Raw genomic sequence first — 12,308 nt, 5'->3', positions numbered from 1 at the left:
GAGCCTGCCCACACCAGGCAGAAAGGCAGGGGCACCTGCCAGCCAGAGCCTGCCCACACCAGGCAGGAAGGCAGAGGTGCCTGCCAGCCAGAGCCTGCCCACACCAGGCAGGAAGGCAGAGGCGGCTGCCAGCCAGAGCCTGCCCACCCCAGGCAGGAGGCCGAGCGCCAGGCTCTCCAAGCAGTTCAGTTCTGGGGAGGAGAGCCGAGTTTGGAGAGGTCTCCTTTTGGGGGTTTCCAGAGGGAGTGGGCCCTGGACCACCCCTCTTCTGTGCTGAGAGGGACTCGCTCCCGGCCGCATCCTGATGTCCCATTGCAGATGCAGAACTCTGTGCCGTGCTCAGCTCTGGGGTTCGCCCAAGAGGATGCAGTTTCTGGACGCTCCTGGGCCAAATCCTCTGAGCGGCTGATAACATCAAGTCAATCAAACAATCTTGGCAGAAATGTTGTGAAAACACAGCATAAAACATTGTGAAAACAGCACAAAAAGAGACCAGTACGAAATGCTCACTCAGCTATTAAAACACCAACAATAATAAAGTCAGATTAGCCTCAACCAGAGCCAGGGCCTTTTCAGCGCTGGCTCCGGCCTGGTGGAACGCTCTGTCTCCTGAGACCAGGGCCCTGCAGGATCTGATTTCTTTCCGCAGGGCCTGTAAGACAGAGTTGTTCTGCCTGGCCTTTGGCTTGGAATCAACTAGATCCCCTCTCTCTCTTTCTTTTTTCCTTTTTCCTTCTGTGAGGGAACTCCTACTTGGGGACTTCCCTGGCTTTTTTCTGGCCCATGTAGGACCAGACTGGATAGTTGGCCTTGGTGAAGATTTGACGTTTTCATCCCAGAAAAAGTTTTTGAGTTTCTGCTGAAATGAGGCTGCATTTTAATGTTGTATTTTAAGTTGCATATCAATCAACTGTTTTATATTTGGTGTTAGCCGCCCTGAGCCCGGTCTTGGCTGGGGAGGGCGGGGTATAAATTTTTTATTATTATTATTATTATTATTATTATTATTATTATTATTATTATTATCAATGTGAGGGACAGTTCATGGCAAACACAAATCATGGTTTATATGGACTTAGCAGTGGCATGCTGGAACGCGATTTGGGCTCATGATGAACAATTCAATCGATTTGCCACTGACATGGTACAACCTGAGCATGAGAAGAGTGCACAGCTGCTTATGCAGTGCGTTTTCATAGAATCATAGAATCATAGAGTTGGAAGAGACCACAAGGGCCATCGAGTCCAACCCCCTGCCAAGCAGGAAACACCATCAGAGCACTCCTGACATATGGTTGTCAAGCCTCTGCTTAAAGACCTCCAAAGAAGGAGACTCCACCACACTCCTTGGCAGCAAATTCCACTGTCAAACAGCTCTTACTGTCAGGAAGTTCTTCCTAATGTTTAGGTGGAATCTTCTTTCTTGTAGTTTGGATCCATTGCTCCGTGTCCGCTTCTCTGGAGCAGCAGAAATCAACCTTTCTCCCTCCTCTATGTGACATCCTTTTATATATTTGAACATGGCTATCATATCACCCCTTAACCTCCTCTTCTCCAGGCTAAACATGCCCAGCTCCCTTAGCCGTTCCTCATAAGGCATCGTTTCCAGGCCTTTGACCATTTTGGTTGCCCTCCTCTGGACACGTTCCAGTTTGTCAGTGTCCTTCTTGAACTGTGGTGCCCAGAACTGGACACAGTACTCCAGGTGAGGTCTGACCAGAGCAGAATACAGTGGCACTATTACTTCCCTTGATCTAGATGCTATACTCCTATTGATGCAGCCCAGAATTGCATTGGCTTTTTTAGCTGCCGCGTCACACTGTTGGCTCATGTCAAGTTTGTGGTCAACCAAGACTCCTAGATCCTTTTCACATGAACTGCTCTCAAGCCAGGTGTCACCCATCTTGTATTTGTGCCTCTCATTTTTTTTTGCCCAAGTGCAATACTTTACATTTCTCCCTGTTAAAATTCATCTTGTTTGTTTTGGCCCAGTTCTCTAATCTGTCAAGGTCGTTTTGAAGTGTGATCCTGTCCTCTAGGGTGTTAGCCACCCCTCCCAGTTTGGTGTCATCTGCAAATTTGATCAGGATGCCCTTGAGTCCATCATCCAAGTCGTTGATAAAGATGTTGAATAAGACCGGGCCCAAGACAGAACCCTGTCTGTAATTCTTCTGCTTTTTTTCTGTGGGGACGCATACCCCTAAACATTTTGTGAATTTAACGGGAGAAGAAATTCACTGTATTTATTTTCCCAGATTTGAACTGTATTTTTTTTCTCCCGGTGGTGATTTTCTTGAGTCAAAATGAGAGTACCCTAAACATTTTTTTTTAGAAAAAAACCATAAAATCATGTATCAATGGAAATAAAATTTAATGAGGAATGTAATGCAATAACTTTTATGAAGTATTATTTATTACAACAGCAGTCATAAAGAAGAAACGTGAAAACACAGGAAAAATGAGATACGCAGGTTAAATTGCCGTGTTGACACTTTGCGATAAAATCAATGGGTTTGGGGTTGCAGTTTGAGGACTCGGTTCCTAAAAGGTTCGCCATCACTGCGCTAGAAGGAAAGGAAAGTGGGGGGGCATCCCCCAAAAAGCATCTCTGGAAGTGGAAAAGAAAGAAAAACGCAGAGGGGAGAGATGGGCATGCTGGGCTTGGGCTGCCTTCCTAGAGAGGACAGGAAGCAAGGGGGGCCAGGTCCTGCAGAGCCAGGGCCCCTCCCTCCCCAGTCCTTTCCTGCAAGGAAGGGGGGGGTGTTGCTTTGTGTCTCTCCTGCAAGGGCTGCCTCGCTCTCCCCTCCTGGGATCTGGTGAGTCTCCTCTCTCTCCCCCCAGAGGGTGCAGTGGGGAGACGGGGGAGGGGTCCCAGGGCTGCAGCAGGAGAGGGTGCCTGGGGGGCCTGATCAGGGAGGAGAGGCTCCTGCCAGGGAGGGGCCAGGTCTGCCACGCTCTCCTTCCTGCAGATCAGAGGATCCCAAACTCATTTGGTCTTTCGGAAAAAACTGACTCCCCTGAAATCTCCCTTCTTAAACAAAGGAGTCCCTGGGACTTTAACTCTGTGTGACATCGCTCAGCATCACTGCAGAACAGAGGGAACATCTGCAAATGGTTTTCCAAAGCTGGACGAGGAGGTGGACTAGCCTCCCCCCCCAAAAAAAAAAAACGGGGAGGAAGGAAGAAAAGTTGGGAAAGAGAGGCCAGGGATAAAGAGAGGGATCCCAGCCCAGAGTCTGGCTGCTGCATTGGGGACCAGTTTCCCAGTGTCTCCCAGGGCAGCTCCCCACGGAGGCCACTGCAGCAATCCCCTCGCACCCAGAGCATGGCATCCCAGGACCACATCCTCTCTGTTCCAAAGGGATTGTTGCTGGCAAAGCAGCCGGAAATGGGCGCTGCTACTCACTGAGCCTCCAGGGACCTTGGCATCAGTGGCTGTGTGTGTGTTAAGATATCTAATAGAATACTAATACTGCAGCAATCCCCTCGTGTTAAGCTATCTAATAGAATAATCATAATAAATTGCCAGTCTAAATTTCAAGAGAGATGTCTTTGGCCTCATCCACTTGGCCCTCAGCGGGTTGATCAGATACATACCTGGCCCTCAGAGCAAAGAAAAAGGGGCCCCATCCCAGGAGTCTTTCTGGAGAGTGGCAGAGAGTCCAAGTGCAAGAAAAGGAGACAGAAGCAGGGGAATGGGGGTGGGGGGAGAGCACCTCCTGAGGACCCCCGGGTGAGGACCCCCACTAGAGCCAAGCATCCATTATTCAAAAGATACAAATGACTTCCTTGTCAGTCAGTTCTGACTTCATGCATTGACTGGAAGGCAGGAGAAACCAGGCTGATTCATCTCCCAGAAATCTCTTGCCTCCACATTTTGCATTGCAATCTTCCTTCTAGGACAGCTAGGGTCTACTTTCTTCTTCTCCTTCTCCTTCTCCTTCTTCTTCTTCTGAAGATAGCTCATGGTTTGGGCTGTGGTGCAGTCCAGCCCTGGTTCCCTCCAAGACTCATCCATGCTTGCTCAGCATCCTGTTCCTTCTTCTGACCTACATATTCTGTAACAAAACAATGTGTTTGCTTGGTAGGATTTGCTAGAGCTTCTCATTTAGACGGGCAGAACTTGGCAGAAGACCAAAGGGTTCCTTCTGATCTCTCAGAGGCTTCCTGAGAGCACAGGTGGATGAGCAAGATTCAGCAGGCCCTAGAGCAGGGAGACACCATGCCATCCAAACTGGAAGCAGTGGGGGATTCTGGGAAAACTCTGTGCAGAAGATCCTGGGTGAGGCGGACACCCTCCCCTCAGAGGTGCAGAGCCAGCAGTTGAGGCAGTTCTACTGCCTGGAGGCCAAAGGACCCCGAGAGGTATGCAGCCGACTCTACCACCTTGACCATCAGTGGCTGAAGCCAGAAAGGCACACGAAAGCTGAGATGCTGGACCTGGTGATCTTGGAGCAGTTCCTGGCTGTCCTTCCACCAGAGATGGAGAGCTGGGTGAGGGACTGTGGAGCGGAGACCAGTTCCCAGGCGGTGGCCCTGGCCGAAGGTTTCCTCCTGAGTCAGGCAGAGGAGAGGAAGCAGGTGAGAGAGACTTTCCTCTGGATACTCCCAAGGGGCTCCAAACAGGATGGAGAACATCCCATAATGATCTGCTGTTGGCCCATCCTTTTTCTGGGAAGGCATCCATGGAATGAGATCTCTCACCCTTAATTTTTTTGTCTTTGTCATTCTCTTCCTAATATTTTTTGCCATTCTCTCTTTTGAATCCTTGTTTCTTTTTCAGGAAAAGGATCATTGTGGAGAAATGGACCTGGATTTCTGTGAGGCAGAGAGGCCTTTGTTGGATACAGGAGAGAGGCCACTGGGTAAGGAGGAAGGAGTATTTTTCTGTTGGTTTTTCAACTAATCTGTGGATTCTTTTCATCTTGGTTTCTTTTTGTTGGGGGGGGGGCAGTGTTGAGAATTCCATTCCTCCCGTGCTGCAGATGTGTGGGATTGTTGCATGTCACATGTCTACTTATATTCCAGCACTGATTATTGGGTCTTGTGAGCGGAAAGGGAGATATGCTGTTTCCGCTCTGTATTGCTTTTGCAGTTTTCTCTCCGAGGAAGAAAGACAGAGAGAGAATCATGTTTTCTTTGTTCTGTTAGGTTTGTTTTTATGCGCAATAAATTAGGCTTAGATGTTACTCCTCAAGGCTAAGCTTCTGTTTGAACTCTGCTAGTCGTGTGCTCATGTCCCTGGAGTTGAGCCACATCAGTGTGATGGCAGACCAGAGTGATGGATCCGGGGCAACGCTGCATTGCGGGGGAAGTAGCAGCCTCGGCATTATCACCCAACAGACAGTTGGGACCAAGGGTCCAGAGGAAGGGAGATGTCTTTTTGCACAACTAATGAAATGGGCACAAACCTCCAAATGCTCTCAGCAGGTAAGTCTTTCTCAAAGGCCCATCTGCAGTTAGAGATGCCCTGTTTCACCTGTGAGAGAATCAGGCACTCCTGGCGTCCTGCTTACCTTTTTTCTCTTGCAGGTGGCAGAAGGATGCCAGCAAGACCTCCTGATCCATCTTTTCATGGGGGCAGAAGGGAAGCAGCGGCTGTGGAACCAGATCAGGTCAGGGGAAGCTGCCTTGTGGGGACAGAGACCGAGGGATGGAACAGTGTCATGGACTGGTTGGGCACAGAGGAATGGTGGGAGGAAGCAGCCGGGGAACCAGGAAGGGAAGATGGCTCAGAGCCCAAGGAGTGAAGGTGGAGGAAGGATGGGCGGTCAGAGGGAGAAGAGGGAGAAGCTGTTGCGTTCACAAAGTAAAGGAAGGATTGAATCTGATTAATAAGAATACACACAGAGACTTGAACCAGCAAGACTCTGGGAAGGGTGCGTATAATCGTGTCTCTCTGTGCTTATCCATATGCAGCCCCTGGCCCAGGTAGTTTTATTCACAAAAAAGCTTTTTACCGAGTGTTCGAAAGAACCAATCAGATTTCTTCTGAGCATTTCAACAAACCCACGTGGGGACAAAGTTAGATCAAAAGAAATTATTTTAACTACAAAGACTACTACTCTGAGCATGCATACATAATCTGAGACTAAATAAAAGAGGACTAGAGAAACTCCGGAGATCATAAACAGGAGTAAATAGGAGAGGATGGAAGGATGGCAAGGAGATAGGCATCTTTATCACCTTCCTGTGAAGCTATTTCCAGGCCCTAAGATCAACATATCAGAAAGCTACATCAAAGAAGCTTGTCCACTATCTTTCATGACCCAGGATGCCTGCCTGGCTAAGCAACTGGGCTGTGTATGTTGACTTGTGAAGCAGAGAGAAATGGGCAGTAGAGGAAATGGCCAGAGATGCATTTGGTCAGAAATTTGGTCAGAAATTATTGTCAATGTATCAAGCCCAGTCAACACAATGCTTTCATCGTGGACACAATGGCTTGATGTATTTTTTATAATTCCTCATGGTAATCCCAGCTGATCCCTACAGAAGCCTGGGAAGAGGAGGTGTCAGAAGCTGAAGGGGTAACAAGGCTTAGTGAGCTGGGAGACTCTGTGGCAGAGTGCAGTGCAGAATCAGAGGCAGAAGAGGAAGGAGGCAAGTGGGGGGAGGGAGGGCGACAGGCAGAGGTGAGTCAGGATAAGGAGGAGCCACCGGGGGCTCCCTCTCCTTCTGCCAGAAGCCACCCTCCCTGCTTGTCTCTCAGACCCAGGAGACCCCCTGCACTGCAGGAATCTCTGCTAGATCATCCAAGACAGATGGCCATCCAAAATAGGCTTATTTTATTTCTAGATTGATCACTGAATGCTAAAATTGGCTTCTAAGCAGTGGACAAATGAGAACAAATAGTGGCCTGGGTTCAACTAACCAGCCCCCCCCCATTCCTCCCCCTCTCCATGCCCCCATGAACCCCTGGAATTTGGCTCTAGGGCATTGGGAGGGAACCTTCCCAGAACAGCTCACAAGGAGAGGAGAATGTGGATCCTTCCATCAGGCAAACTGGAACGCTTGTGAAGGCAGAATGACTTGAAAAACACAAGGCGGAGTAACACCTATTTGGACAAAGATGAACACCCATAATTAAAATGCAGAATAAAATAAGCATCCATATTTAAAATGTGCAGCAAAGCAATCCTATTGAAACAACACCACAATTTACAGGAAGGAATCAACAGAGCATTGTGTAGCAGATCATATTTCTGCTGTCTCAGAGGAGGACATTGTTACGAAAAAGGAGCAATGCAGCTGAGTGCTCCAGATGGCTGGAAAGCCAAACAGGATGTTGATGTTTTGGGACTGTACCGTGGGAACAAGGGACAGTCTATTATGTGCACTGAGCACCGGATGTTAGCTCAGAATGTCACATGACCCTGTACTGGAAGTACATGGGAGGAGTTTTTCGCTCTCTGCTGTTGCTGAAAAGAGAGTGCAGACATGTTTTCTCTGTACTGCTGAAAGACAGAAATAAAGGCATGTAAATACATTTCTGTCTGTCTCTCTCCCCTCCCTGGGGATGGGGGAGGGAAGGTGTGTCCTTCTCACGTTTGTGGAGGATCGCCGGAATCTCGCCTTGTCTTGCCGGGAGTCGCTGACGGGGGAGATCAACAAGGAATCCAAGCCGGGCACCTGGAGAGTGGCCAATTCCTCTGACTGATTAAGGCTTGCATTCCGACAGACATTTCCCTTTTTCTTTTAGGGTCCAGTGTGCTTTGAAGATGTCGCTGTTCGTTTCACGGACGAGGAGTGGGCATTGCTGGATCCTGACCAGAGAGCTCTGCATAAGGACATCATGGAGGAGGATCGTGGGATCGTGGCCTCTCTTGGTAAGGCTCCCTGTGGGATTGTCATATCAGCCTGGAAATTCAAAAAATACCTCTATGTGACGAACCTCATATATTTTCACAGAGCTCAGCAGCGCCCCCTACAACACCTGGGAACCTAACACCCCCACAAAAAGTAGCAAATTACAGTCTTTTCTGTGAACAATCTTCCTCCAGTTCTGCCTCCTTCTACCACTATTGGCCTGGTCTGAACTGCCCAGGCATCTTAAATGTCAGCTTCAGAGTTGTGAGGAAAGATAAGTAGCTTCTGTCAGGTTTTCTGTTTTTGTTTTTGCTCCTGTCCATCTTGGGTTGACCCAAAGAGACAACTGACATTGTGGATAGAGGGGAAGCCATGACTGGGCCAAACAAAATCCATCCCAGAGAAGAGGCAGGCTTTTCGAATCTCAGATAATGATAATAATAATAATAATAATAATAATAATAATAATAATAATAAAAAATTTGTTTATACCTTGCCCATCTGGCTGGGTTTCCCCAGCCACTCTGGGCGGCTCCCAACAGAATATTACAAGCACGACAAAACATCAAACTTTGACAATTCCCTAAACAGGGCTGGCTTCAGATGTCTTCTAAAAGTCTGATAGATGTTTATTTCCTTGACATCTGACGGAAGTGTGTTCCACAGGGCAGGTGCCACCACTGAGAAGGCCCTTTGTCTGGTTCCCTGCAGCCTCACTTCTTGCAGGCAGAGAACCGCCAGAAGGCACTCGGAGCTGGATCTCAGTGTCAGGACTGAATGATGGGGGTGGAGATTTTTTTTGTGTGTGTGTGTGTGTGTGTACTGGGCAAGAGCGTTTAGGGCAGGGGTCAGCAAACTTTTTCAGCAAGGGGCCGGTCCACTGTCCTTCAAACCTTGTTGGGGGCCGGACTATATTTTGACGGGGGGGGGGGGGACGAATTCCTATGCCCCACAAATAACCCAGAGTTGAATTTTAAATAAAAGGACACATTCTACTCATATCAAAACACACTGATTCCTATCCACGGGCCGAATTTAGAAGGCGATTGGACCCAGGCCTTAGTTTGCCTACTCATGGTTTAGGGCCTTAAAGGTCAGCACAAACACTTTGAATTCTACTCGAAAACATACTGGGAGCTAATGTAGGTCTGGTGTTATGTGGTCTCGATGGCCCCTCCCAGTCACCAGTCTAGCTGCCGCATTCTGGATTAGTTGTAGTTTCCGGGTCACCTTCAAAGGTAGCCCCACGTAGAGTGCATTGCAGTAGTCCAAGCGGGAGATAACCAGAGCATGCACCACTCTGGCGAGAAAGTCCTTGGGCAGGTAGGGTCTCAGCTGGTGTACCAGATGGAGCTGGTAGGCAGGTGCCCTGGATACAAAATTGGCCTGTGCCTCCATGGACAGCTGTGAGTCCAAAATGTCCTTCAGGGACACAGTTGCCACATTTTTAGTTTAGCCTCCAACACAGAAAAACATGAAACAATAATAATGTTCTGATCCAATATAAAAAGTACAATAACTTTAAAATGAACAACTTATATCAAACAAAGCCACATTAATAATCAATCAAAATCTAATAGTAATTATGTCGGTTAATGGCAAACAACAATGGTAATGAACACACACCCTACTCCATTTACTGTTTTTTTCGCCCTATAGGGCGCACTGGCCCATAGGGCACACCTAGTTTTTTTGGGGGGGGAAATAAAGGGGGGGAATTATTTGCAACCCCAGCCCCCAGAACAGGCTGCTATCCGCAAGCTTTCGGAGCCCGCAGGATCTCCCGCGGGCTCTGAAGGCTTGCGGATAGCGCACCGACCCCTCTCGCTCTCCAGGCTTCAGCGAAAGCCTGCATTCGTCCCATAGGACGCACACACATTTCCCCTTCATTTTTGGAGGGGAAAAAGTGTGTCCTATAGGGCGAAAAATACGGTACTTCTTCCTCTAGCACAAATTCAATTAGCATCTTTCGATAACTGGGGCCTGCATTGGTTCCTGAGTCTCTAATCCCTTTCTGTTTCCATTGCAGATTGTGAAGAATTGGAAATCAAGAAAAAGGGTGATCAAGACAAAATCCCCAGAGAGAAGCAAGGTAAAAATTTGGAGTGTGGAGAGAGCTGCAGTCAGAGCTCCCATTACACTTTCCAACAAAGAATTATCATTGAAAAGAAACCCTATCAGTGCATGGAATGTGGAAAGAGCTTCCGTTACAGAAATAGTCTCACTTTCCATCAAAGAATTCATACAGGGGAGAAACCCTATCAGTGTGTGGAATGTGGAAAGAGCTTTACTGTGAAAAGAGATTTCCTAGTACATCAGACGATTCACAGTGGAGAGAAACCATTTGAGTGTCAAGAGTGTGGAAAGAGCTTCCGTAACAAAAGCACTCTCACCACCCATCAAAGAATTCATACAGGGGAGAAACCATATCAGTGTGTGGAATGTGGAAAGAGCTTCACTCATAGCTCCAATCTCACTTCCCATCAGAGAATTCATACAGGGGAGAAACCCTTTCAGTGCTTGGAATGTGGAAAGAGCTTTAGTCAGAACGGCAGTCTCACTTCCCATCAGAGAATTCATACAGGGGAGAAACCGTATCAGTGTGTGGAATGTGGAAAGAGCTTCAGTCAGAGCTCCTCTCTCACTTTCCATCAAAGAATTCATACAGGGGAAAATCCCTATCAGTGTGTGGAATGTGGAAAAGGCTTCACTCATAACTCCTCTCTCACTTCCCATCAAAGAATTCATACAGGGGAGAAACCCTATCAGTGCGTGGAATGTGGAAAGAGCTTCAGTACCAGCTCCAATCTCACTTCCCATCAAAGAATTCATACAGGGGAGAAACCCTATCAGTGTGTGGAATGTGGAAAGAGCTTCAGTACCAGCTCCAGTCTCACTTCCCATAGAAGAATTCATACAGGGCAGAAACCCTATCAGTGTGTGGAATGTGGAAAGAGCTTCACTAACAGCTCCTCTCTCACTTCCCATCAAAGAATTCATACAGGGGAGAAACCCTTTCAGTGCTTGGAATGTGGAAAGAGCTTTAGTCAGAACGGCAGTCTCACTTCCCATCAAATATTTCATACAGGGGAGAAACCCTATCAGTGCATGGAATGTGGAAAGAGCTTCAGTACCAGCTCCTCTCTCACTTCCCATGAAAGAATTCATACAGGGGAGAAACCCTATCAGTGCATGGAATGTGGAAAGAGCTTCAGTACCAGCTCCTCTCTCACTTCCCATCACAGAATTCATACAGGGGATAAACCCTATCAGTGTGTGGAATGTGGAAAGAGCTTCAAAGATAGCTCCTCTCTCACTTCCCATCAAAGAAATCATACAGGGGAGAAACCATATCAGTGCATTGAATGTGGAAAGAGCTTCAGTATCAGCTCCTCTCTCACTTCCCATGAAAGAATTCATACAGGGGAGAAACCCTATCAGTGCATGGAATGTGGAAAGAGCTTCAGGAAGAGCTCCAATCTCACTTCCCATCAAAGAATTCATACAGGGGATAAACCATATCAGTGCTTTGAATGTGGAAAGAGCTTCAGTATCAGCTCCTCTCTCACTTCCCATCACAGAATTCATACAGGGGAGAAACCCTATCAGTGCGTGGAATGTGGAAAGAGCTTCTGTCGGAGATCCAATCTCACTTTTCATCAAAAAACTCATAGTGAGGAGAATCAGAGGATCGTAGAATTGTGGAGTTGGATGTGACCTCTGGTGTAATCTAGTCCACCCCCTGTGAAGCAGGCATCGCAACTAAAGCATCCATGACAGGGGACCATCCAACTTCATAAAACCTCAAAGGATGGAGATCCCATCACCTTCCAAGGGAGTCCACTCTACTAACAGCTTTTGCTGTCAAAAGTTCTTCCTCATGTTTAGTCAGAAATCTCTGTTCTTTTAGCTTGAAGTCATTGGTTGATGTCCCACCCTCTGGAACAGGAAGAAGAAAAGGTTTGCTCTATCTTCCATTGTTTATAGTTTTATTGTGTATTTGGTGTTTTTATAGTGTGATTTTATGTTGTGAACTCTCTGAGACCTGTGGGAATAGGGTGGTTTACAAATTCAATCAATCAATCAATCAATAGATTCTTGGTTGCCATCCTCTGTACATGTTTCAACTTGTTGATATCCTTTTTATTATTTATAAAAGTTATGTTTTGCCCTTCATCCGAAGATTTCAGTAATGGTTCTTCGTCATCCTGGGATGAAGTGACAAGTGAGGTGCCACAGGCTTTTGTCATGGGCCCGTTGTTCCTCAACTTCTTTATAAAAAAAATTGGGTGGGGGAATTCAGGGGATGCTGATGAAATTTTATGGTGAACCAAACTGGGAGAAGCAGCTAATGCCACAAAAGACAGAATTGGGATTCAAAATGACCTTAACGGGTTGGAGAACCGGGCCCAAGCTCACAAAGTGAATTTCAGTAGGGAGAAAAGTAAAGCTTTGCACTTAGGCAGGAAGAACCAGATGCACCAATATAAGACGGGGGTTTG

At 47.3% G+C, this 12,308-nt stretch overlaps 1 protein-coding gene across 3 annotated transcripts in view; it reads left to right on the top strand.

Moving 5' to 3' along the window:
• LOC310760709 (uncharacterized protein) overlaps nt 1-11,914 on the top strand; it is a 60,245-nt gene extending 48,331 nt beyond the window's left edge. For 2 of the 3 annotated variants that reach the window (XM_083609764.1, XM_083609762.1), the window contains 2 exons: nt 7,700-7,826; nt 9,836-11,914. In XM_083609764.1, coding sequence (XP_083465890.1) covers nt 7,700-7,826; nt 9,836-11,523 — 1,815 coding nt within the window. In that variant the 3' untranslated portion in view covers nt 11,524-11,914. Of the gene's footprint in view, nt 1-2,700; nt 2,817-4,088; nt 4,582-4,783; nt 4,866-5,532; nt 5,616-7,699; nt 7,827-9,835 lie in introns of those variants that run through there. The other variant, XM_083609763.1, reaches the window with a different exon arrangement.
• Nucleotides 11,915-12,308: the final 394 nt, after the last annotated feature.

The sequence above is a fragment of the Podarcis filfolensis genome (genome assembly GCF_964270895.1).
Source record: "Podarcis filfolensis genome assembly, chromosome: 4".
Lineage (NCBI taxonomy): Eukaryota > Metazoa > Chordata > Lepidosauria > Squamata > Lacertidae > Podarcis > Podarcis filfolensis.
The sequence above is the reverse complement of the archived record's forward strand: the minus strand, read 5'-3'. Positions and strand labels throughout refer to the sequence as shown.